The sequence below is a fragment of the Idiotropiscis lumnitzeri genome, unplaced genomic scaffold, assembly GCF_059441095.1.
Source record: "Idiotropiscis lumnitzeri isolate Australia: NSW breed Sydney's pygmy pipehorse unplaced genomic scaffold, RoL_Ilum_1.0 HiC_scaffold_213, whole genome shotgun sequence".
In the NCBI taxonomy this organism is placed as follows: domain Eukaryota; kingdom Metazoa; phylum Chordata; class Actinopteri; order Syngnathiformes; family Syngnathidae; genus Idiotropiscis; species Idiotropiscis lumnitzeri.
Genome location: NW_028283751.1, coordinates 79,843 through 103,919, shown reverse-complemented (window position 1 = coordinate 103,919; position 24,077 = coordinate 79,843). Strand labels below are relative to the sequence as shown.

At 42.1% G+C, this 24,077-nt stretch overlaps 2 protein-coding genes across 6 annotated transcripts; one reads left to right on the top strand and one right to left on the bottom strand.

Annotated features, from left to right (window-relative positions):
• Positions 1–6,547: 6,547 nt before the first annotated feature.
• On the top strand, positions 6,548–8,365 carry LOC148314819 (uncharacterized). The gene is made up of 2 exons (XM_088287610.1): positions 6,548–6,958; positions 7,028–8,365. The coding sequence occupies exons 1-2, from the start codon at positions 6,847–6,849 to the stop codon at positions 7,888–7,890; spliced, it is 975 nt and encodes a 324-aa protein (XP_088143736.1). The 5' UTR covers positions 6,548–6,846; the 3' UTR covers positions 7,891–8,365.
• On the bottom strand, positions 7,267–19,519 carry LOC148314818 (uncharacterized). 5 transcript variants are annotated; one of them, XM_088287608.1, is made up of 11 exons: positions 19,274–19,519; positions 19,137–19,169; positions 18,995–19,060; positions 18,826–18,918; positions 17,286–17,507; positions 11,941–12,030; positions 11,017–11,078; positions 10,598–10,712; positions 8,765–8,871; positions 8,181–8,271; positions 7,267–7,444 (listed from the first exon to the last, which is right to left on the bottom strand). In XM_088287608.1, the coding sequence occupies exons 1-11, from the start codon at positions 19,278–19,280 to the stop codon at positions 7,410–7,412; spliced, it is 921 nt and encodes a 306-aa protein (XP_088143734.1). In that variant the 5' UTR covers positions 19,281–19,519; the 3' UTR covers positions 7,267–7,409. The 5 variants fall into 5 exon arrangements, 4 of the variants coding, with proteins under 4 accessions (XP_088143734.1, XP_088143735.1, XP_088143731.1 ...); XM_088287609.1 differs by lacking the exon at positions 7,267–7,444 and having other exon boundaries at positions 7,505–8,271; positions 19,137–19,185; XM_088287605.1 differs by lacking the exon at positions 7,267–7,444 and having other exon boundaries at positions 7,505–8,271.
• Positions 19,520–24,077: the final 4,558 nt, after the last annotated feature.

Sequence of the window (24,077 nt, the reverse complement as noted above, 5' to 3'; positions counted from 1 at the left end):
CAATCGAACAATCGGAAAAATAATAATAATAATAATTTCTACAAAAACAATAGGGACTTCGCAGCGGTCGCTGCTCAGGCCCTAATAATAATAATAATAATAATAATAATAAAAGTAATAATATTTTCTACAAAAACAGTAGGGACCTCGCAGCCGTCGCAGCTTGGGCCCTAATAACAATTTCTAGAAAAACAATAGGGACCTCGCAGCGGTCACTGCTCGGGCCCTAATAATAATAATAATAAAAATACTAATAATTTCCACAAAAACAATGGGGACCTCGTAGCGGTCGCTGCTCGGGCCCTAATAATAATTTCTACATAAACAATCGGGACCTCGCCGCGGTCGCTGCTCGGGCCCCAATAATAATTTCTACACAAAGTCCATTGTGGTGACCCGCCCCTTTTAAGTAAATTCAAAATGGCCGACTTCCTGTAAAACCTAGCTCATTGCTCCAAGAGACTTTTTTGTAGGTCTTGGTCTTATACATACGGTGAACCCTCGCTACTTCGCGGTTCACCTTTCGCGGGTTCAGTGCTTCGCGGGTATAAAAAATATTCGGGGGCATTGTAGTTTCGCCGAGCGGCACGACGGGCGCTGGAGCGGTTAGACGGCCGGCGTGCGCCGAAGAAGAGCGTGGGCGAAGAGGAGAGTGGACGAAGAAGAGCACGTTCCCCCGGACACGATCGGTGGCGACGTTTCGCGCGGTTCGGACCGTACCAGAGCTCCGGCCGGCGTGCGTGGCAGTTAAGCCGTAGAGGAGCACCTTCCCCGGGCACGGGCGGTGCCAAGCGGCCCCTAAGTTTAACCGAATGGAAGCTCCGGAGGAGGAGGGCATGCTCGCGTCACAGTAAGCCAAAGAGGAGCACCTTCCCCGGGCACGGGCGGTTCCAAGCGGCCCCTAAGTTTAACCGAATGGAAGCTCCGGAGGAGGCGGGCATGCTCGCGTCACAGTAAGCCGAAGAGGAGCACCTTCCCCGGGCACGGGCGGTGCCAAGCGGCCCCTAAGTTTAACCGAATGGAAGCTCCGGGGCAGGAGGGCGGGCGTGTGTCACAGTAAAGCCGAATTGGAACACCTCTTCCGCCCGGGCACGAACGGAGCGCGAAGCTGTCAGTTATGAATGAATAAATGAATAAATGAATAAATGAATAAATAAATAAATAAATAAAGAATGCCACCTTTCATTTCACAGGGCACACCGGACGGCGTACCAGCAGGTAAAAGTCGGAGTAATTAAATAAATACAAAAAGAATGGCTGGGGAATAAAAAAATAATACGTTTTAATAATAATTTGGTTTTTTTGTTATAACATGAATTTCACTCTCTCTCTCTGTCTATATATATTTATATATATATATATATATATATATATATATATATATATATATTTATTATATATATTGTATTTTTTTTTAAGCATTTTTGAAGGTGCGCCGCTACTTCGCGGATTTTCAGTTTTCGCGGGTGGTCTCTGTCCCCATTAACCGCGATAACCGAGGGTTCACTGTACTCCATAAAATTTACAAAAAGCAAGGTGAAACACTCAACCAGGGCTGCTTTTTTTAACATTTCTCGAGGGCCATGGCGAGCCATTTCAAAAAAGCTGCACAACTAACGTATAAAATATTGATAAATTTGCTCTGCCTGATGTGTGTGTAAAGTTTCACGAGTTGTCGTTCATATTTAGAACCTCATAATCAGCGTTGTTTTATTGCCGAACAGTGCAATGCCACTCCCACAACTTTTCACGAAAAAGGATGAATTTCGTATTGTGACATCCTCATGGCCGAAACAGTCATCCGAGCATATATGAGGGCGACCTTGTTGAGTTGCACGGAGAAAAACATCCAAGAAAATAACTTGTATTAGCTTTTACCAGTTGGTGGCGCTACTACTACGATGAAAAATAAGTTGGTAGATGTCTTCAGGGCTGAAGTATCCTCAAATGTGTACAACTTCGAGAAGATAGGATCATCTGAGTCATGTTGCCGGAGCTTTTGTTGCCACAAAGTACAATCGGATTTTTCAGCACCGTAATAGCCACGCCTTTTGCCAAAACGTCACAAAATTCGGCAGAGAGTAAGATCATTGTCTTGAGTCTTTTATGACTAATTTTCAGTCGGATTCGTCAAAAGGGCACCGTGCAGTACGTGAAAATTAAAATAAAAACACATTTTTGATTCCACTTGGCGGCGCTGTGTGTATAACAAAATAATAACATTAAGATGTCTTCAGGTCGGGACATTTTATTTACAGGTGAATGTTTGGATTTTTAGGAGCATGTGCAGGGGAGTTATTAAGCATTCATTTATTTGTATTAGGTTCATTTTGTCTTCTTATTATTGATATTTGACAGATTCATTAAAAGCAGACAATTATGTTTTCGGTAAAATTTTTTACCTGACATGTTTCGGCGAGTCTTTCGCCTTCTTCAGAGTGTCGCATGATGGTGTCTTGAGACCCGTCTTTATCAGCTGATGTTCCATGAGGGTGTGACTTACCTGTCAAAAAAATGAAAAATCAGAGCAGTAAAAGAACAAGCACAACATGAACATTACAAATCAGCAATCACTGACCACTGCAAAAGGGAAAACCACATCATGGACCGGGAGAAGGGCAGGGTCATCGGCACCGAAGAGAACAAACAACAGCGCTGGATCAGAGAGGCCATTGAGATCTGCAAGCGAGGCATAAAAACCATGAACAGAGACAAGGGAGCCTTCATCCTCTCTACCACCTGGAGCAGCATCTTGGCGGAGTTAACGGACAGCGGGGGGCGTGACTTGCCTTCATTCTTGTGACAGGTAAGTCACGCCCTCATGGAACATCAGCTGATAAAGACGGGCCACAAGACACCATCATGTGACACTCTGAAGAAGGCGAAAGACTTTCGTATTGTGACATCCTCAAGGCCTAAACACTCATCCGAGCAAATATAAGGTAGATTTTGTTAACCTGCCCGGAGAAAAACATCAACGAAAATAATTTGTATTTGTTTTAACCAGTTGGTGGCGCTACCACTGCGATCAAAAATAAGTTGGCAGCCGTCTTCAGGGCCTGAATATCCTCAAATGTGAAAGATTTCGAGAAGATGGATCATCTGAATCATTTTGCAGGAACTTTTGTTGCCACGGAGAATAATCAGACTCTGCGGCACCGTAATAGCCACGCCCTTCGAAGGAAAGTCACAAAAATAGGGATAGAGTAAGATCAATGTCTTGAGTCTTTTCTAGCCAATTTTCAATCGGATTCGTTAAAAGGGCACCGTGCAGTACGTCAAAATGTAAAAAATGATATTGATTGGCGCAAGGTGTATAACTGAATATAAACATATAGATGTCTTCAGGTACCGACTCTTTATGTACATGTGAAGTTTTGGATTTTTAGCAGCATGTGCAAGAGAGTTATTAAGCATTTTGTCCATTGCGGCGAAGGAAATCTTAAGTGAAAACTTCGAAGCCCCGCCCCCGTCATATAGTATTTCGGAAACAAAAAATTTTAGTCCCAGTGTTTGTCCCAGGTCTTAAGATGCTACAGACAGAATTTTAAGGCAATCAGATGAAGCCTTTAGGATCAGGGTGCAAAAGAATGACCCCTGTAAACATGCAAAAAAGGGCAAAAGTCGGACTTTCAAAAATTCATAACTCACTTCCTGTTCATATTAGACGTTAAAATATCAAATTTTTCGCCATGCCCGATGAGACTGCCAAGTTTGGTGAATTTTTGTGCATGTTTCGGGGGACAAAAATGCAATCGAACAATCGGAAAAATAATAATAATAATAATTTCTACAAAAACAATAGGGACTTCGCAGCGGTCGCTGCTCAGGCCCTAATAATAATAATAATAATAATAATAATAAAAGTAATAATATTTTCTACAAAAACAATAGGGACCTCGCAGCCGTCGCAGCTTGGGCCCTAATAACAATTTCTAGAAAAACAATAGGGACCTCGCAGCGGTCACTGCTCGGGCCCTAATAATAATAATAATAAAAATAATAATAATTTCTACAAAAACAATGGGGACCTCGTAGCGGTCGCTGCTCGGGCCCTAATAATAATTTCTACAAAAACAATAGGGACCTCGCCGCGGTCGCTGCTCGGGCCCCAATAATAATTTCTACACAAAGTCCATTGTGGTGACCCGCCCCCTTTTAAGTAAATTCAAAATGGCCGACTTCCTGTAAAACCTAGCTCATTGCTCCAAGAGACTTTTTTGTAGGTCTTGGTCTTATACATACAGTGAACCCTCGCTACTTGGCGGTTCACCTTTCGCGGGTTCAGTGTTTCGCGGGTCTAAAAAATATTCGGGGGCATTGTAGTTTCGCCGAGCGGCACGACGGGGTGCTGGAGCGGTTAGACGGCCGGCGTGCGCCGAAGAAGAGCGTGGGCGAAGAGGAGAGTGGACGAAGAAGAGCACGTTCCCCCGGACACGATCGGTGGCGACGTTTCGCGCGGTTCGGACAGTACCAGAGCTCCGGCCGGCGTGCGTGGCAGTTAAGCCGTAGAGGAGCACCTTCCCCGGGCACGGGCGGTGCCAAGCGGCCCCTAAGTTTAACCGAATGGAAGCTCCGGAGGAGGAGGGCATGCTCGCGTCACAGTAAGCCGAAGAGGAGCACCTTCCCCGGGCACGGGCGGTTCCAAGCGGCCCCTAAGTTTAACCGAATGGAAGCTCCGGAGGAGGAGGGCATGCTCGCGTCACAGTAAGCCGAAGAGGAGCACCTTCCCCGGGCACGGGCGGTGCCAAGCGGCCCCTAAGTTTAACCGAATGGAAGCTCCGGGGGAGGAGGGCGGGTGTGTGTCACAGTTAAGCCGAATTGGAGCACCTCTTCCGCCCGGGCACGAGCGGAGCGCGAAGCTGTCAGTTATGAATGTATAAAAGAATAAATAAATAAAGAATGCCACCTTTCATTTCACAGGGCACACCGGACGGCGTACCAGCAGGTAAAAGTCGGAGTAATTAAATAAATACAAAAAGAATGGCTGGGGAATAAAAAAATAATACGTTTTAATAATAATTTGGTTTTTTTGTTATAACATGAATTTCACTCTCTCTCTCCCCGTATATATGTATATATATATATATATATATATATATATATATAGATATATATATATATATCTATATTTATTATATATATTGTATATTTTTTTAAGCATTTTTGAAGGTGCGCCGCTACTTCGCGGATTTTCAGTTTTCGCGGGTGGTCTCTGTCCCCATTAACCGCGATAACCGAGGGTTCACTGTACTCCATAAAATTTACAAAAAGCGAGGTGAAACACTCAACCAGGGCTGCTTTTTTTAACATTTCTCGAGGGCCATGGCGAGCCATTTCAAAAAAGCTGCACAACTAACGTATAAAATATTGATAAATTTGCTCGGCCTGATGTGTGTGTAAAGTTTCACGAGTTGTCGTTCATATTTAGAACCTCATAATCAGCGTTGTTTTATTGCCGAACAGTGCAATGCCACTCCCACAACTTTACACGAAAAAGGACGAATTTCGTATTGTGACATCCTCATGGCCGAAACAGTCATCCGAGCATATATGAGGGCGACCTTGTTGAGTTGCACGGAGAAAAACATCCAAGAAAATAACTTGTATTAGCTTTTACCAGTTGGTGGCGAGAGATAATAGAATTACGCTTTTTTAAATTTTGATGACGTCATAGCCCCGCCTACAGAATTACGCTTTTGTCTCGTTGTCCCCGCCTACAGAATTACGCTTTTGTCCAAAATGGCCGCTATCCCCGCCCCTGTGTTAAAACTATCCAATCTCCAGCCACCTATTTCAAAATATTTACATATTCCCTGCCCCTTGAAGGTTTAATACCACGCCTACAGAATTACGCTTTTGTCGAAGTGGGCCCCGCCTACAGAATTACGCTTTTGTCGAAGTGGGCCCCGCCTACAGAATTACGCTTTTTGTCATTGTGATGACGTTGTATGTGTGTGTGTGTGTGTGTGTGGGCCAAGGGCCCCGCCTACAGAATTACGCTTTTTGTCTCGTTGTGATGACGTTGTGTGTGTGATTGGGCGGGGGGCTTGGCCCCCCCCCCTCCCAAACTGTATGCTTCTTATGTTAAAAACAATGTGTTCCCTGCGTGCGTGCGTCCCCAACCCAAACTGTACTTATGTTATTCATATTTTAATATCTGAAGTATATAAAGCATCCAATGAAATGAGCTATATCTAATTAAATAAAATTAAATTAAACGAGTGAAATAATATGAGTTGAGAAGAGCAGGCGTTGTTTTTACCTTTGAATAAGATGTTTATTCGGTGGATATAGGTCATCCATATTTAAATATCTGAAGTATATAAAGCATCCAATGAAATGAGCTATATCTAATTAAATAATGTAGATGTATAAAATTAAATTAAACGAGTGAAATAATACGAGTTGAGAAGAGCAGGCGTTGTTATTACCTTTGAATAATATGTTTATTCGGTTGATATTTGCCCTTTTTGCAAACATGTCTGGACATATTCCCAGCGACATAAGTTTAAACATGGTATTGTGCAGGCTTGGGGGTTTGTCCGGGCAAGACGCCGGACAACCCTCCAAGCCTGCAGCAGCCTCAAGGTGTTTCAAAAGATAGTGAGTGGCGACATCCTGTCGATCGATGGGCAGCCGTGGGCATCCGGGCGACCACCCTCCTCCTTCTTACCTTTTTGTAAAATCTGCCGAGTCATGTTTACTTGTCTGGACATGTATCTGTTGGCTACATTTGGCCAATCGAACCACGCCATTTAACCCTCCCCCGGTCTCAAACCAGTATAAGTAAAGCCCAAGTCACGCTCTGCACAGACAAGACAATTTTTCCAGCTCGTGAAAGAAATGAAGACGTGTAGACCAAGACGTCATCTGGGTGTGAACAGCAAGGCCCGAAGGGTGACAACCATCGCCGCACCTGATCATATTGACAACAACATTGCAGAAATCTCTTCAGGTAAACGATGCAATTAATCTTTAACTATATAGCTTTCTAATATTTAATCATGGTATCTTTGTATTACAGATAGCGGTGTGGATGAACCTACATGCGATCAAGATCTGAATATGGATGTTGTGGAAACCTTTACAACTACAAACATGGAACAGGTTGAGACCTCTACAAATGTAGACCAGGATGGACCCTCTACAAAAACAGGCGAGGACCAGACTGTGCCATCATACTCCTTGTGGATGGGGGGCCCAGGAATCTTAGCAAGACCTGTTGCACCCTCGTACAACAACGGCGAGCCAACGTATTCAGGGTGGAGTCGTCCCGTTTCGCCGACACCGTCGTCGACACCTCCGATGACCCCCACCTCGTCGGCCGAATCTTCACAAAACGAGAAGGTACAACTGTCCAGTTGGTCCGACCAGGCTGATTCTCCACAAACCACGGAGATCAAGGTTCAGACCGTCAACGACCCTGACCACGGACCAGCACCTATTTCCGAAGATGAGGCAAAACATATGTCATGGGATAATCCTCCTAAGGGTTGGATTGATATGGATGTCGTATTAGTTGTTAAGGCGGCTATTATTTACATGGTCAGACGTTTTTTGATAAAGTATCACAAAAAAAGGGGTTGTTTGCATAGCTATAGATACCTATGCAATTGTTATTATCTAAGACTGCACTATGACCGCATCATGCCCATCCTTTGCGGTAAAAAGTTTTTACCATGTATTCACTACTTGTTGGATTTGTGTTCTGTAAAAGCGGATAAAGAAACAGTCAAGCGAATTGCAGAGATCTTAATGGTGGATTTAGCACTCGTAAAGGACTTACCGGACCGCCTTAAAGCGGATGAGCCCATATGTTTTATGATATATCGTGATCAACTTGATACTTTCGAAGAATATCTTATAGAAAATATTAACTTTGAATAAAAAATGGGTAATGTCTTCAGAAAATTATCGTTTTTTGGCTATAGAAGCCAAGGGTGGGCAGATATAATAAATAGAGCAATTACATATAACCCCGATGATAAAGACCCTTTCATTGAAAATTTTTTATTGTTTATGCAAAAAGTGCGTGCCATGTCTTTAACAATTTTTCAGGAGCCTTGGGAATTGTTTGTGCAACATGTCATATTTTTGAGTCGCTCGGGATTGATCGACACGTTTCAAAATATTTTGGAAAATTGGGAAAATGCGATAAGTGTAGGACATGTACTTACCATACTCACGCTGTTTAACGATGTGATAAGATACCGTCTCCGTCATCAACAACCTGTGGATCTCGCGCACGAATTGAAGCTGTTTGAAGACCTGTTAGAATCAAAAGTTAATCCATCTGTTTTAACCCTGACCTATAGACTTTTTACATCTTAGAGAATCCTTATCACGTGTAACCATACTTAACCTTCTTTCAATAAAAATGGATGTTTTTAAAAAGATGCTTTTGTGTCTGTCTGTGTGTTTAGATAAATAGCGATGTGATGTTTGTCACTAAATCATAAACCGTCATGAGCGTTAAGCGGTGGTTGAAAAAACTGTACTACGACCCCGCTCATCCAGCCAGCTTTGGAGGTGTAGAACGCCTTCATTTAGCTGCGTCGGAGAAAATGGGTCAAAAAGTGACGCGTCATAAAGTCAAGGATTTTTTATCTTCGCAAGATGCATACACCTTGCACAAACCAGCACGAATTCATTTCCCTAGGAACAGAGTTTTTGTGTCCAGTCCTATGAATCAATTCCAAGCCGATCTATGTGATATGCAAGCTCTGACCGAGTACAACGATGGTTTTAAATACCTACTCACAATCATCGATGTGTTCTCAAAACGAGCGTATGCCCGTGTGCTGATGAACAAGACGGGGCCAGAAGTTGTTCGAGCCTTTGAGTCGGTCTTATCCTTTAGCGGCATCCCTAAAAAGTTACAAACAGACAAGGGGAAGGAGTTCTTCAACACGCAATTTCAGAGGTTGATGAAAAAACACAATATTAATCATTTTGCAACAGCCAGTGATTTGAAAGCCTCGGTGGTCGAAAGGTTTAATCGAACTTTAAAAACTCGAATGTGGCGATATTTCACCGCCAACAACACACGTCGTTATATCGACGTATTACAAGATTTAATCGATAGTTACAATGAAAGTTATCATACAAGTATAAAAATGAAACCTAACCAAGTCACACCAGATAACACATGGCTTGTCTTCCAAAACTTGTACGGCAACATACCCTCTGGGGGTAGTGATAGAATAAAAATGATATTTAAACAAGGAGATCTCGTTAGAATATCAAAAGTGCGAGGTGTGTTTGACAAGAAATATGAACAGAGTTTTACAGACGAGTTATTTACGATAGCGGAGTGTGTACCGCGTTTTCCACCTGTTTACAAGCTTAAAGACTACGACGGTGAAATAGTGCAAGGAACTTTTTATGCACACGAGCTCCAGAAAGTCACGATATCCAAGGATCAAATCTTTCAAGTGGAGAAGATTATCAAACGGCGTAAAGTCGGCGGACAGAAACAGTTTCTCATACGTTGGAAGGGCTGGCCTGTGAAATATGACAGTTGGGTCCCCGCTACACAAGTCGTCGACGTATAAATAAGAAGCTTTACAACGAATCTCGACATTTACCAACATGGATCCGAATCTTGAAGGGGGGTTTTACGTCACCTTACCCTCCAATGCAAGTTCTGATGTGTATGTAGACAATACGATAGCTGAATACAGAGTGAATCTGGCTCATCATATCGATCTCGAAGGTAATTGGGAAGTAGCTCTGAGTGAAATATCCTACCCCCATACATGGTTCAACGTGCCTGAAGATCAAGCATCTTTTGACTATGTAGATGCATGGGAAAACGGTGAACCAACACCAGGTGCTTTGGCACCTCTTTACTATGATGAAAACAAATTCACCATCAAATCCTTAAGCCTGTCGGCTGGGTACTACGATAATATTAAGAAAATAGGACAAGATGTGGAAGCGCTCCTCAAAAAGATCCATCCGGAAATCCATGTTGTATACCATTATTTAAAGGAGAGATTTTTCTGGGCAGGGAATGGTCATTACAAGATACGCTTTCGTCCCGCGTTAGCCTACATTTTTGGGGCGTTACCCGATGAATGGGTTACCTGCGGACCCCAGTGGACAGCGAGCCAACATCCTGCGGATATAAAAGCGGGGATGTACCATCTATATGTTTATACAGACGTGGTGTATCATCAGGCTGTGGGTGAAGCTTTCGCTCCGCTCTTGAGAACGATACCCATCGATGATAATCACGGTGACATTGTATTTAAAGCCTTTAATCCTCTTTATTACATGCCTGTTAGTAGGAAGCATATTGAGGATATAAGAATCGAAGTTAAGACGGATCAGAATCAACCCGTGGGATTTACACGCGGTAAAGTTATCGCTACTCTGCACTTTAGACCCAGATAGAAAAATGGTTGTATTGGATACGCATCATGATCTTTACCGTTTTGTCGATTATTACGAAAACCAAGCGGGTGGGTCGTTATCAGGTTTTCATGGATTACCGGTCCAATATGGGCGTGGATTGGGTTCAATCTTTGCCAAATTATTTCGTTTTGTGAGTCCATTAATCAAAAGAGGGTTCAGCGTTGCCAGACCTCACCTGCAAACGGCTGCGAAAAACATTGCAACAGATGTAGCCGGTCGGGTGTTAGAACGAATAAACCGTAAGGCGGAGCCTCAAGAAGGTTCGGGTTTAATGGTTCTGGCACGAAGACCTGCAAAAAGACCCATCGGACAAAGGTTGAGAGAGCCTAAAAAACGCAAACGCGTGTCCAAGAAGAAATCAGTCAAGAAAAGGAGACGGCGAAGAAACACCGGGGATATTTTCTCTTAACCAAAATTGACCATTAGGGTTATTCATCATGGCTCTTTTGCATCACAAGTCAGCAGAGTGCACCCTAACTGAACTGGATTTATTTAGTCCACCCATGACACAACTATCAATCGAACAAAGTCAATATGTGGAAATGTTACCTATCTCGGCTCTCACCGATGATGGTCCTGTGGAGTTTTTCATACCTGGAGAAGGATCCAAATATCTCGACCTCTCAGACACCCTGCTTCAGCTGCACCTGAGGGTACTCAACAGAGATGGTAGCATTTTACCCACAGATCAACGAGTCGGTATTATTAATTATCCTTTGAATACAATCTTCTCACAAGTGGATGTAACATTAGGCGACAGGTTGATCTCGCAATCTAGCGCAACCCATCCATACAGAGCTATGATAGAGACGTTGTTAAACTTTTCAGAAGCCTCTCTAAGAAGCCAATTCACAGCGGCTATGTTTTACAAAGATACATCAGGGCATATGGATTCAACAGTCTTAACGGGGGATGCTGTTAACAAAGGATTACTGCGCAGAGCAGAATATGTGTTGGGTTCCCGAACATTCACCGTGATAGGACCTCTACACGCCGACATATTTTTTTGTGAGAGACATCTTCTCAATAACGTGGATCTACGAGTGAAACTCATCAAAGCCAACGACCAATTTTGTTTTATGAGCCCTCCCGATGTGAACTACCATCTGAAAATCGTGGGCGCTTCCCTCTTTGTGAAAAGAGTCGCCGTTTCACCAGCCATCTCTATCGGTCATGCTGCGGCTCTCAACAAAGAAAATGCTTTGTATCCGTTATCAAGAATTAATGTGAAAACTTATTCCATCCCGCAACATTCCAGAACCTGTCAACAAGATAATCTTTTCCTCGGTCATACACCTCGATATGTGGTGTTAGGTCTTGTAAATCACAACGCCTTTGTGGGCAGAAAAGATTTGAATCCCTTTAATTTCGCTCATCATCATTTGGAATATTTAGCGCTCTGCCAAGAGGGGAGACAGATACCAGCCAAAGCTTTCCAGCCCCAATTTAATGCAGGAAACGCCGTTCGAGAATTTCATAACCTGTTTACATCGACAGGAAGACATTTGAAAGATTTACCTCTTTGCATCAACAGGGAGGATTTTTCCGGTGGATATGCGCTGTATGTTTTTAACTTAAACCCCAACGATGATTCAGGAGCTCTCGCACCTGTCTCCAGCGGAAGTTTGAGGTTAGAAATGAGATTTAGACTCCCACTCCCTCACACAACCACACTTATTGTATACGCCTGCTACGATTCCATCCTGGAAATAAATTCAAAACGACAGGTATTAGTGGATTATTACTGATGAACGGGAAAGAGCTGGAGCAACTCATGAAACGTCTACAAGGGCGTTTATTTGGAGGTGTTTACGCTTCGGATGAAATAAATTCGCTGCAGCCTAACCCCCCAATCTTCTACATCGTCAACACACATCCTCGACACTTACCCGGTGAACACTGGCTGGCTCTGACGTTGGAAAAAGATGGAACCAGTACTTTTTTTGACGCTTTTGGATTTCCTCCTGAATTTCAATATTATCCGCAAAACATTAACTCTTTTTTGAAAAAACATTCCGATCGTATTTTGTATCATAACAGACGTCTACAACACGAGCTATCAATCACCTGTGGTCAACATTGCGTCTATTATTTAACACATAGAGGCTGTGGTTTGAGTTATCAGGATGTGTTAACATGCTATAAGGATGATGTGTTAAAGAATGATGCCATGGTAACTAGTTTTGTAAAGCATTATCAAACCTGTGCGGAAAAGACATGTGCCGGTCAAGCGGCGTGTTCTTTTAAAAAATTTCAAACCTGTCATTGTCTGTAATCATTTAAAATGTATTTTATTGAATAAAAACACATGTATAAACATACAAAGGTTTTAGATTTTTCATTAAAACTTATGAAGAGGAATACCCCACCCACTTTACAGGGGCGGGTCTTTTTCTATTAGTTTTTTTCTTCTTCCTAATGGATGTCCTCTTGTTTGTGTCATCATCAGAGCTTAACGAACCTCGGAGTTTCAACCGTCTGAATTCGTCACGGGCGTGAGGGTTGACGATGGTGGTCTCCGGAATATTGAGTTCGTGTAGAGTGTGAAGAAACTCCTTCCAGCCTCTAGGGGTTCGAGTCGCGATGTTTTTACTCGTCAAAGTAATCTGCCTGAGTAAATCGGTCATGTGAGATCCTTTTATAGGCTTATCTTGAAACATGAATTCATGACGAGGGGTCCAGCTTCTATCAGCATCCTTAAGTTTTCTCAAAACATAGTCTGCGTTTTTCCGATAACGCGTTGGAATGTTATGCAGAATATCGAACCAGGGTTCGATTTCATTCCCCACCATTTTGTCTTGTACCTCAACATTCGAAATCTTTGAAGGGTTCAAAACCTCAGGGGTTAGAGACACGGTCAGAGGTCGTTCTTCCTTTTCACCTTGTTTGAGAAGGCTTAAATAACGATGAAGTAAAGACTGATACCTTGTTATTTTTTCATGAGGGGACAAGGATTGATCTTCCAAAACTGCCTTCATCTTCACATCCATGTCCTGTTCGGCAGTTTGTCTGATGGTAGGTTCGGGTTTTTTCAGACGTTCCAGTTGTTGTGGTGTGAGAAGAAACATTTTCTGGGCTGTTTTCAAACTCATGATGGCTAGTTTTTGTTGATTAACCCACCCAAAAGATTACCTAGGAAGGGTACAACTGTTCCCAACAGAGGAAGAATAAATCCACCCCTTTGAGTCAAAAAGGCGCGTTTTTTCTTAAGACTTGTTTTTTTACGTGCCAATAGTCTAATAATTTTCTTTTGTTTTTTTAATTTCTTAAACTGTGAAGGTGAAAGCGGTATATGACCCTTTAATAGATTGAAAGCAATTTCACAGAGGACCTTGATCAAAGAAGGTGGACCTCTGGTTAGTATGTCTTTACGTCTCTTAGCCGTGGCTTGAAACAGGTTCCTGAGTTGCGGAGCGTTTGTTTTTAAAAGCTTGGACATGTCAATTTTTGGAAATGTAGACGGTAGGCCACTGATCAGGAAGTACACCCGTTCTCAAACGGTATTGTTCTGGACATGTGGGTGTTAAATCCACCAATAAATACCCATGAGCGTCTTTGGTGGCATCTTCAAAACTTTCTAAAAAATAATTTTTCTTCGTAGGGAATATCTGATTAGCCAAAATACTGGTTTGTAATTTATCCCGAGGATTTTTGAACAAGACCATGTAATTACTATTTAGACTAATAGTACGACTGTATTTACCTTGGTGGAATACATTCTGAGTTAACAATATGACGCTCATATTTCTATGATGCCTATATTGGGTAAAGATTTTCACCACTTCAGGATGGTCCGATGCTTGGAAGATCAGATCATCAAGGATGATTAGATGAGTCTGGTGTAACGGGAACAAGGCTTCGTCATCAAAAGATTCTGGGAGACCTTTTAGGAATTTTATGTTTTTAATCAACTTTTGTAATTGGTTGTACAAGGGTTGATATGAGGTATAAATCCATACAATATTGTCAGGTACATTTCTCATAACATGTTGACAGTCTTCCAAAACACGTTTCACAAAATATGTTTTCCCACAACCGCTAGGCCCTGAGATCAAACATGAAAAAGGCACTTGGAGACGCGGATCGAATTCGACCTGTGATAATTCCATTTTCCCCTTAATAACCAAAAGGCACACTACGTCCGTCCGGCAAAAGTCTTCGTTTGTCGTAGACCACCCTAAACTTTTTGACGAATGAAGTATTTCTGACGCGAAACCCTTTTTTATCACGGACGATGCTGTGTTGTGGTGTCTTAAGCGAGTGCGTGTCGGGTTCGTTGCCATGCGTCGTGCTGGATATGTATCCCTCCACTAAGTCTTTGACACTGTCAAAGTTGATGTTTAGACCGCTTTCGTGCGTCTGTGTGATACCTTTAACCTTCATCACCGTTTTTTTAGTATCTCGAGTTTGATAGGCATAGCTTTTAGGACCGGCCGAAACAAATTCCTGAATGCTGTCACCGTCCAATTCATCAGTCAGATCACCGAGATACTGGCCTAGTTTTAGAGCCGTTTCCCCATCCCTGACCACGTAGATGAGGCTGTCTGTGTCAGTGTATAGAACCCTGTCTTGTAACTGCTCCAAAAATCTGTACATGAACAATCTTGCATGGGCTGTTGTAAAGCAAGCCACAAAGATGTTTGAGGTGTCGGAGGGTCGTGAAAGAATGTTCTTTTTGTCGCTGTATTGAATCATCGCGGTGTCTGATTTGATGAAACCGAAGTAATCGATGTCATACAACTGGACATTTTTTGTATCTATCGCAAAAGCTGCCAACTTTTCCACCGGTTATTTGATGCTTGGCATAGCAGACAGCGTTTCGACATGATTTATTACAGCCCTTGCAAAGGATGGGTTTCAGAGGCCGAGTTTTACAGGTCGGGTCTATGCAAACATGACAATGTCCGGGGCATTGATGTAGATTCTTATTATTGTAACCCTTGTAACAATAACAACAGAAATAACTACATCCCATCAAACCAACTGGACTTTTCACGCCGTAAAAGTGTTGATTTTGTAAAAACATCACCAAGGGATCTGCAGTTTTGGGGTATTCTGTCTCGAAATGAATCAATGGTCCAAACTCTCCTTCTTTTCTATATAGAACCACAATCTTACGACCCAAAAGCGTCTCGAATTTATTGATATCATTAAATCCAACAGGGGTCGTCTCATCCATCCCAACAGCTCTTTGATACTCGAGTGCTTGTCGATAGATCTCTTGCTCCGTCAATGAGTTATCCATTAAAAGCGCTAACGATGTAGCAAAGCATAGTTGTGTATCACCCGGATTGTTCGGCACCAGTAAATGCTTTCTTTTTTTAACAAGTATTTCATGATCCAAAAGACTGCCTATTCGACGTTTTTGACCCATACCTCCGCGAATATCACTTACAATTTGGATGACAAACTCTAGTTGTCTATCAAACAGGACTTGTGCGTTAGACTGTACGAGTCGATCGAGCAGATTTTGAACAGCGTTTTCACATACGTCGGGGTCGTCTGACATGCGAACCGTCTCATGTATATTTACATTTTCCCCCACCACTTCCAATTGAACCATATCCCCAGGCAATACGTTCGATAATGCGTGATCCATCTGTTCATTTATCGAGCCCATGATAGCGGTGTAAAATGCTGGAAAATCAGTGTTATCAACGGGTTCTGGTATGTTTAACGGGATCCTGAGTTCTGTATTATTGAAACGATCTCGTATGATTACCCGATGTCCACCTCTCTGTTCAACTGAATCCTCTAACGATTGGTTGTTTAAATGGTCACCTGAAGTTTGAGTTTGACCGTTTGATGTGGCTGGTGCGTTTGTGAATTCAGCAATCTGCATGGGTTCATGTTCATTTGGATCGGCCGGTGCTTTTGTGATTTCATCTGATGTGGATAGGGCGTTTGTGATTTCATTTGGATCGGCCGGTGCTTTTGTGATTTCATCTGATGTGGATAGGGCGTTTGTGATTTCATCTGACGACGCAGGTGCATTTGTGACATCCTCAGGCTGCGAGTTGTCCTCATCTGGCGTGGCAGGTGCGTTTGTGAAATCAACATCATCAGTTGTCATTGGTTCGTGTTCATTTGATGTGTTCTGCGCGCTTGGTAAATCAAGAACTGAGTTTAATAATGTTAGTTCGATAGGTAGCGTTTGTACGCGATCGTTTGGGGGTATATGACCATCTGATGTCTGTGTTCCCCCCGGCTGATTTAATGAGGGGACTGATAAATGAACATCCGCTGTTTGTCCATTATTGTTTGATGTGAGTAATGCTAGGTCTAGTGGTTGTGATTGCGTGTGTATCTGGTCCCTTTCTGATGTTTGTATTTGATCGTTTAACGCGAATATTGTTAGATCGAGCGGTTGTGATTGCGTGTGTATGCGATCATCTGTTGTTAAATCAAGCGGTTGTGATTGTGTGTGTATTTGACCGTTTAATGCTAGTATTGTTAGGTCTAGAGGTTGTGTTTGATCATTTGATGTGTGTCTTGTTAGATCGAGCAGTTGTGTATTATCGTTCGCCATATCGCTGTTTTGGGTCTGTTAGGTCTAAAGGATTATAAATCGCCGATTTGTCTTATCGCCGCGAATGGATCGTTAGGTATGCTTGTACTAGCGTCTGACACCATAAACAAAAGCAATGATTTCTGTAATCTAGTGGAAATGTATATGGTATACTACACAATAACAAACACACACGGATTATATATCAGAGAAATGTTACAAGAGATAAAAATGAAAATACAACATCACCATGGATTTGTGAGCTTCTCAGCCAGATCTACCAGTTTGTTGTAAGTACGTAGAACTTCTGTTAGAACCTCATGACGTTCTCTCTGAAGCCTGACTCGCTCATTACCTGGGATAGGACTTCTAGGTCTGATTGGTTGCTCATTTCGACGAGACGATGTGGTTGATCCTGGATTACCGATGGCACCTTCTTCCATGTGACGTGCCCTTGATGGGTTCCCGTTGGAGCCTCCTTCCATGCGACGGCCCTCTGATGGATTCTCGTTGGCGCCTCCTTCCATGCGACGGCCCTCTGATGGGTTCTCATTGACACCTCCCTCCCTATAACGTGCTAGATATGACACACGAGAAATATGTAAGATCTTCAATCATCTCAAAACAGGAAAAAAATATAAATAGAAACTTAATAATAAATTTAAAAAAATAAAAATTTTTACATGATTAAAAGTTATTACGGTGGAAAAATAAAAAAATTTAAAAAGTTGAAAAATAATCAAAACTGTTAATTAAAAGACATACTAAATTAGAAAATTTAAAAATATTTAAAAAATAAATACTTCATTAAATGTAAATAAAAATTGTATTAATAGTTAAACGATTAATCAAATCAATAATATAATTATTATCTCAAAAAACCGTTTATATAGCTACACATTATATAGCTACACTTCAAATAGGACAAGTCTAATAACACATTCAAGATCCTTCGAAGAAGGCCGATCGGTAAACACAAGATGCTTCCATAAGCCCTTACAAGATGACCATCCGCTAACCATAGTCCACATATCGTTACACAATATATAGCTACATCTCAAAGACGATAACGCCTCGGAACACATAGCAAATGCCGACTACAGGTCATACACAACAGCAACATATCATCTGGTTAGCAACACATTGGAAGCTTAGCATACGGCAATAACTCGGAACACATGTCACCAACAACAGCTATCAAACATATCGTTACACAATATATAGCTACATCTCAAAGACGATAACGCCTCGGAACACATAGCAAATGCCGACTACAGGTCATACACAACAGCAACATAGCATCTGGTTAGCAACACATTGGAAGCTTAGCATACGGCAATAACTCGGAACACATGTCACCAACAACAGCTATCAAACATATCGTTACACAATATATAGCTACATCTCAAAGACGATAACGCCTCGGAACACATAGCAAATGCCGACTACAGGTCATACACAGCAGCAACATAGCATCTGGTTAGCAACACATTGGAAGCTTAGCATTACGGCAATAACTCGGAACACATGTCACCAACAACAGCTATCAAACATATCGTTACACAATATATAGCTACATCTCAAAGACGATAACGCCTCGGAACACATAGCAAATGCCTACAACAGGTCATACACAGCAGCAACATAGCATCTGGTTAGCAACACATTGGAAGCTTAGCTTACGGCAGCGGCTACCGCTACACCAAGCCAAACAAATGTAGCGAGTATCCGTTATCAAACACGTGTTACACGTTACATGTGGTCGCATACGATTTTTTGAAAAACGCTCTCGTGCACACATTCAAAACATCTCTGCCCTTGTTCACACACAACCGAACAGATATGTTATAAACATTAAGAATCTATTTATATATTATGAGACTTTAGACACTTACAAAAAAGTTGGAAAATGTTTGTGTCCTCCTCCGGCGTATTCGACGGGAAAGACGTATTCACCCGGAAGCGCACTGTTGTACTTCCGGATGTCGCTGGAACAGAGAGAGAGAGAGAGAGTGTGGGATAGCGGTCTAGGGGTATTTTAAATCTGTTTGCAACTATATTCACCTTGTTCTGGTGGTGTTTCAAGTTTCACAGTTACTTGCGTGAAAGCGGATTGGTGTGTCTGTGTGTCTGTCATAAAATAGATAAGACATCGAGTCAGTTTATAAGAACTTTTGAATCATAAATATAATAACATTAGACTTACAGGCTGATCTACGTTGATCATTCAGATGATCCTCTGTAAAACAGCATTTCTGAGTATATATAAAGGTATGGTTTAAACAATATTGTTTAGCAAACAAGCATTGTTAAAAATAGATGAAATTATAAGTATTTACTTACGCTCCATTGTTAGGCACTCCTTCGTTTGTTCACGACGTCCTCAAAGATCAAAGTGTTATCCTTACGATCCAATGTTAAGCTTTTCCAGCGCTCGCTCTAGACGTCCTCATCAGAGTTTGAGAAAATTTCTGTCTCTGGTCAAACACAACCATCTATTTAACCCTCCAACCCGAAAAGAAACTCGTGAGCGAGTCGCTATCTTTTTGAAACACCTGAGGGATTAGTCTTTTTCGGTTCAGCGGGAAGTTGAACAAATAATCTCGTGATCTGATAAAACCTGCTGGTTTATGCACAACTCCATACATTTCAGGAACTCCTTGAAAAGGAAATTTTTTTTTCAATTTAATATATAAACTTTTCACTAGGTACATAATTGTGATGTGCTGTGTTTCTTTGTGCCCTATTCAGTACTAAATTCCATTGCACTGTCTTATTTATTTATTTATCTAATTTATATATTTGTCTGTATTATTGTTGTATTGCACTGGAGAGGGGAGCCCTCTAATCTCGTTGCACACTTGAGTACAATGACAATAAAGGGATTTCTATTTCTATTTCTATTTCTATAATTCCATACATTTCAGGACCTCCTTATTACAGATTATTTTTTTGTCAATCCCTTGAAAAGGAAAACTTTTGTTCAATTTAATATATAAACGTTTCACTAGGTAAGTACATGTTCCTGTTATATTTATATAAACGTTTCACTAGGTACATAATTCCATACAATTCAGGACCTCCTTATTACAGATTATTTTTTGTCAATCCCTTGAAAAGGAAAACTTTTATTCAATTTAATATATAAACGTTTCACTAGGTAAGTACATGTTCCTGTTATATTACCTTTAAACATTAAACGTTTCATACTTTGATTATTCAGAGTGAAATTGAGGCTTCTGCTATATTACCCTTAAGGCACTAGATGGCAATATTGAGCTATGTTTTCAAACACCTTGAGAAGTAATGTCGTGAGCTACTCACTATCGTTTCAAACACCTTATGTTCGTAATCAGAACAAGTAAACATGACTCGGCAGATTTTACAAAAAGGTAAGAAGGAGGAGGGTGGTCGCCCGGATGCCCACGGCTGCCCATCGATCGACAGGATGTCGCCACTCACTATCTTTTGAAACACCTTGAGGCTGCTGCAGGCTTGGAGGGTTGTCCGGCGTCTTGCCCGGACAAACCCCCAAGCCTGCACAATACCATGTTTAAACTTATGTCGCTGGGAATATGTCCAGACATGTTTGCAAAAAGGGCAAATATCAACCGAATAAACATATTATTCAAAGGTAATAACAACGCCTGCTCTTCTCAACTCGTATTATTTCACTCGTTTAATTTAATTTTATACATCTACATTATTTAATTAGATATAGCTCATTTCATTGGATGCTTTATATACTTCAGATATTTAAATATGGATGACCTATATCCACCGAATAAACATCTTATTCAAAGGTAAAAACAACGCCTGCTCTTCTCAACTCATATTATTTCACTCGTTTAATTTAATTTTATTTAATTAGATATAGCTCATTTCATTGGATGCTTTATATACTTCAGATATTAAAATATGAATAACATAAGTACAGTTTGGGTTGGGGACGCACGCACGCAGGGAACACATTGTTTTTAACATAAGAAGCATACAGTTTGGGAGGGGGGGGGCCAAGCCCCCCGCCCAATCACACACACAACGTCATCACAACGAGACAAAAAGCGTAATTCTGTAGGCGGGGCCCTTGGCCCACACACACACACACACACATACAACGTCATCACAATGACAAAAAGCGTAATTCTGTAGGCGGGGCCCACTTCGACAAAAGCGTAATTCTGTAGGCGTGGTATTAAACCTTCAAGGGGCAGGGAATATGTAAATATTTTGAAATAGGTGGCTGGAGATTGGATAGTTTTAACACAGGGGCGGGGATAGCGGCCATTTTGGACAAAAGCGTAATTCTGTAGGCGGGGACAACGAGACAAAAGCGTAATTCTGTAGGCGGGGCTATGACGTCATCAAAATTTAAAAAAGCGTAATTCTATTATCTCTGTGGCGGTACTACTACGATGAAAAATAAGTTGGTAGATGTCTTCAGGGCTGAAGTATCCTCAAATGTGTACGACTTCGAGAAGATAGGATCATCTGAGTCATGTTGCCGGAGCTTTTGTTGCCACAGAGTACAATCTGACTTTTCAGCACCGTAATAGCCACGCCTTTTGCCAAAACGTCACAAAATTCGGCAGAGAGTAAGATCATTGTCTTGAGTCTTTTCTGACTAATTTTCAGTCGGATTTGTCAAAAGGGCACCGTGCAGGATGTGAAAATTAAAATAAAAACACATTTTTGATTCCACTTGGCGGCGCTGTGTGTATAACAAAATAATAACATTAAGATGTCTTCAGGTCGGGACGTTTTATTTACAGGTGAAGGTTTGGATTTTTAGGAGCATGTGCAGGGGAGTTATTAAGCATTCATTTATTTGTATTAGGTTCATTTTGTCTTCTTATTATTGATATTTGACTGATTCATTAAAAGCAGACAATTATGTTTTAGGTTAATTTTTTACCTGACATGTTTCGGCGAGTCTTTCGCCTTCTTCAGAGTGTCGCATGATGGTGTCTTGAGACCCGTCTTTATCAGCTGATGTTCCATGAGGGTGTGACTTACCTGTCAAAAAAATGAAAAATCAGAGCAGGAAAAGAACAAGCACAACATGAACATTACAAATCAGCAATCACTGACCACTGCAAAAGGGAAAACCACATCATGGACCGGGAGAAGGGCAGGGTCATCCGCACCGAAGAGAACAAACAACAGCGCTGGATCAGAGAGGCCATTGAGATCTGCAAGCGAGGCATAAAAACCATGAACAGAGACAAGGGAGCCTTCATCCTCTCTACCACCTAGAGCAGCATCTTGGCGGAGTGAACGGACAGCGGGGGGTGTGACTTGCCTTCATTCTTGTGACAGGTAAGTCACGCCCTCATGGAACATCAGCTGATAAAGACGGGTCACAAGACACCATCATGTGACACTCTGAAGAAGGCGAAAGACTTTCGTATTGTGACATCCTCAAGGCCTAAACACTCATCCGAGCAAATATAAGGTAGATTTTGTGAACCTGCCAGGAGAAAAACATCAACGAAAATAATTTGTATTTGTTTTAACCAGTTGGTGGCGCTACCACTGCGATCAAAAATAAGTTGGCAGCCGTCTTCAGGGCCTGAATATCCTCAAATGTGAAAAATTTCGAGAAGATGGATCATCTGAATCATTTTGCAGGAACTTTTGTTGCCACGGAGAATAATCAGACTCTGCGGCACCGCAATAGCCACGCCCTTCGAAGGAAAGTCACAAAAATAGGGATAGAGTAAGATCAATGTCTTGAGTCTTTTCTAGCCAATTTTCAATCGGATTCGTTAAAAGGGCACCGTGCAGTACGTCAAAATGTAAAAAATTATATTGATTGGCGCAAGGTGTATAACAGAATATAAACATATAGATGTCTTCAGGTACCGACTCTTTATGTACATGTGAAGTTTTGGATTTTTAGCAGCATGTGCAGGAGAGTTATTAAGCATTTTGTCCACTGCGGCGAAGGAAATCTTAAGTGAAAACTTTGAAGCCCCGCCCCCGTCATATAGTATTTCGGAAACAAAAGATTTTAGCCCCAGTGTTTGTCCCAGGTCTTAAGATGCTACAGACAGAATTTTAAGGCAATCAGATGAAGCCTTTAGGATCAGGGTGCAAAAGAATGACCCCTGTAAACATGCAAAAAAGGGCAAAAGTCGGACTTTCAAAAATTCATAACTCACTTCCTGTTCATATTAGACGTTTAAAATATCAAATTTCTCGCTATGCCCGATGAGACTGCCAAGTTTGGTGAGTTTTTGTGCATGTTTCGGGGGTCAAAAATGCGATCGTACAATCGGAAAAATAATAATAATAATAATTTCTACAAAAACAACAGGGACTTCGCAGCGGTCGCTGCTCAGGCCCTAATAATAATAATAATAATAATAATAATAATAAAAGTAATAATATTTTCTACAAAAACAATAGGGACCTCGCAGCCGTCGCAGCTCGGGCCCTAATAACAATTTCTAGAAAAACAATAGGAACCTCGCCGCGGTCGCTGCTCGGGCCCCAATAATAATTTCTACACAAAGTCCATTGTGGTGACCCGCCCCTTTTAAGTAAATTCAAAATGGCCGACTTCCTGTAAAACCTAGCTCATTGCTCCAAGAGACTTTTTTGTAGGTCTTGGTCTTATACATACAGTGAACCCTCGCTACTTCGCGGTTCACCTTTCGCGGGTTCAGTGCTTCGCGGGTATAAAAAATATTCGGGGGCATTGTAGTTTCGCCGAGCGGCACGACGGGGCGCTGGAGCGGTTAGACGGCCGGCGTGCGCCGAAGAAGAGCGTGGGCGAAGAGGAGAGTGGACGAAGAAGAGCACGTTCCCCCGGACACGATCGGTGGCGACGTTTCGCGCGGTTCGGACCGTACCAGGGCTCCGGCCGGCGTGCGTGGCAGTTAAGCCGTAGAGGAGCACCGTCCCCGGGCACGGGCGGTGCCAAGCGGCCCCTAAGTTTAACCGAATGGAAGCTCCGGAGGAGGAGGGCATGCTCGCGTCACAGTAAGCCGAAGAGGAGCACCTTCCCCGGGCACGGGCGGTTCCAAGCGGCCCCTAAGTTTAACCAAATGGAAGCTCCGGAGGAGGAGGGCATGCTCGCGTCACAGTAAGCCGAAGAGGAGCACCTTTGCCGGGCACGGGCGGTTCCAAGCGGCCCCTAAGT

Excerpts from the sequence above, each read along its gene's own strand:
- LOC148314819 (XM_088287610.1), top strand. The coding sequence starts at position 6,847 with ATGAAGACGTGTAGACCAAGACGTCATCTGGGTGTGAACAGCAAGGCC. Across the intron at positions 6,959-7,027 it reads CATTGCAGAAATCTCTTCAG|ATAGCGGTGTGGATGAACCT; the intron begins GTAAACGATGCA and ends TTTGTATTACAG.
- LOC148314818 (XM_088287605.1), bottom strand. Across the intron at positions 17,508-18,825 it reads AAACATTTTCCAACTTTTTT|CACGTTATAGGGAGGGAGGT; the intron begins GTAAGTGTCTAA and ends TGTCATATCTAG. Across the intron at positions 8,872-10,597 it reads TTTTTCGCAGCCGTTTGCAG|GGATGCCGCTAAAGGATAAG; the intron begins GTGAGGTCTGGC and ends GTAACTTTTTAG.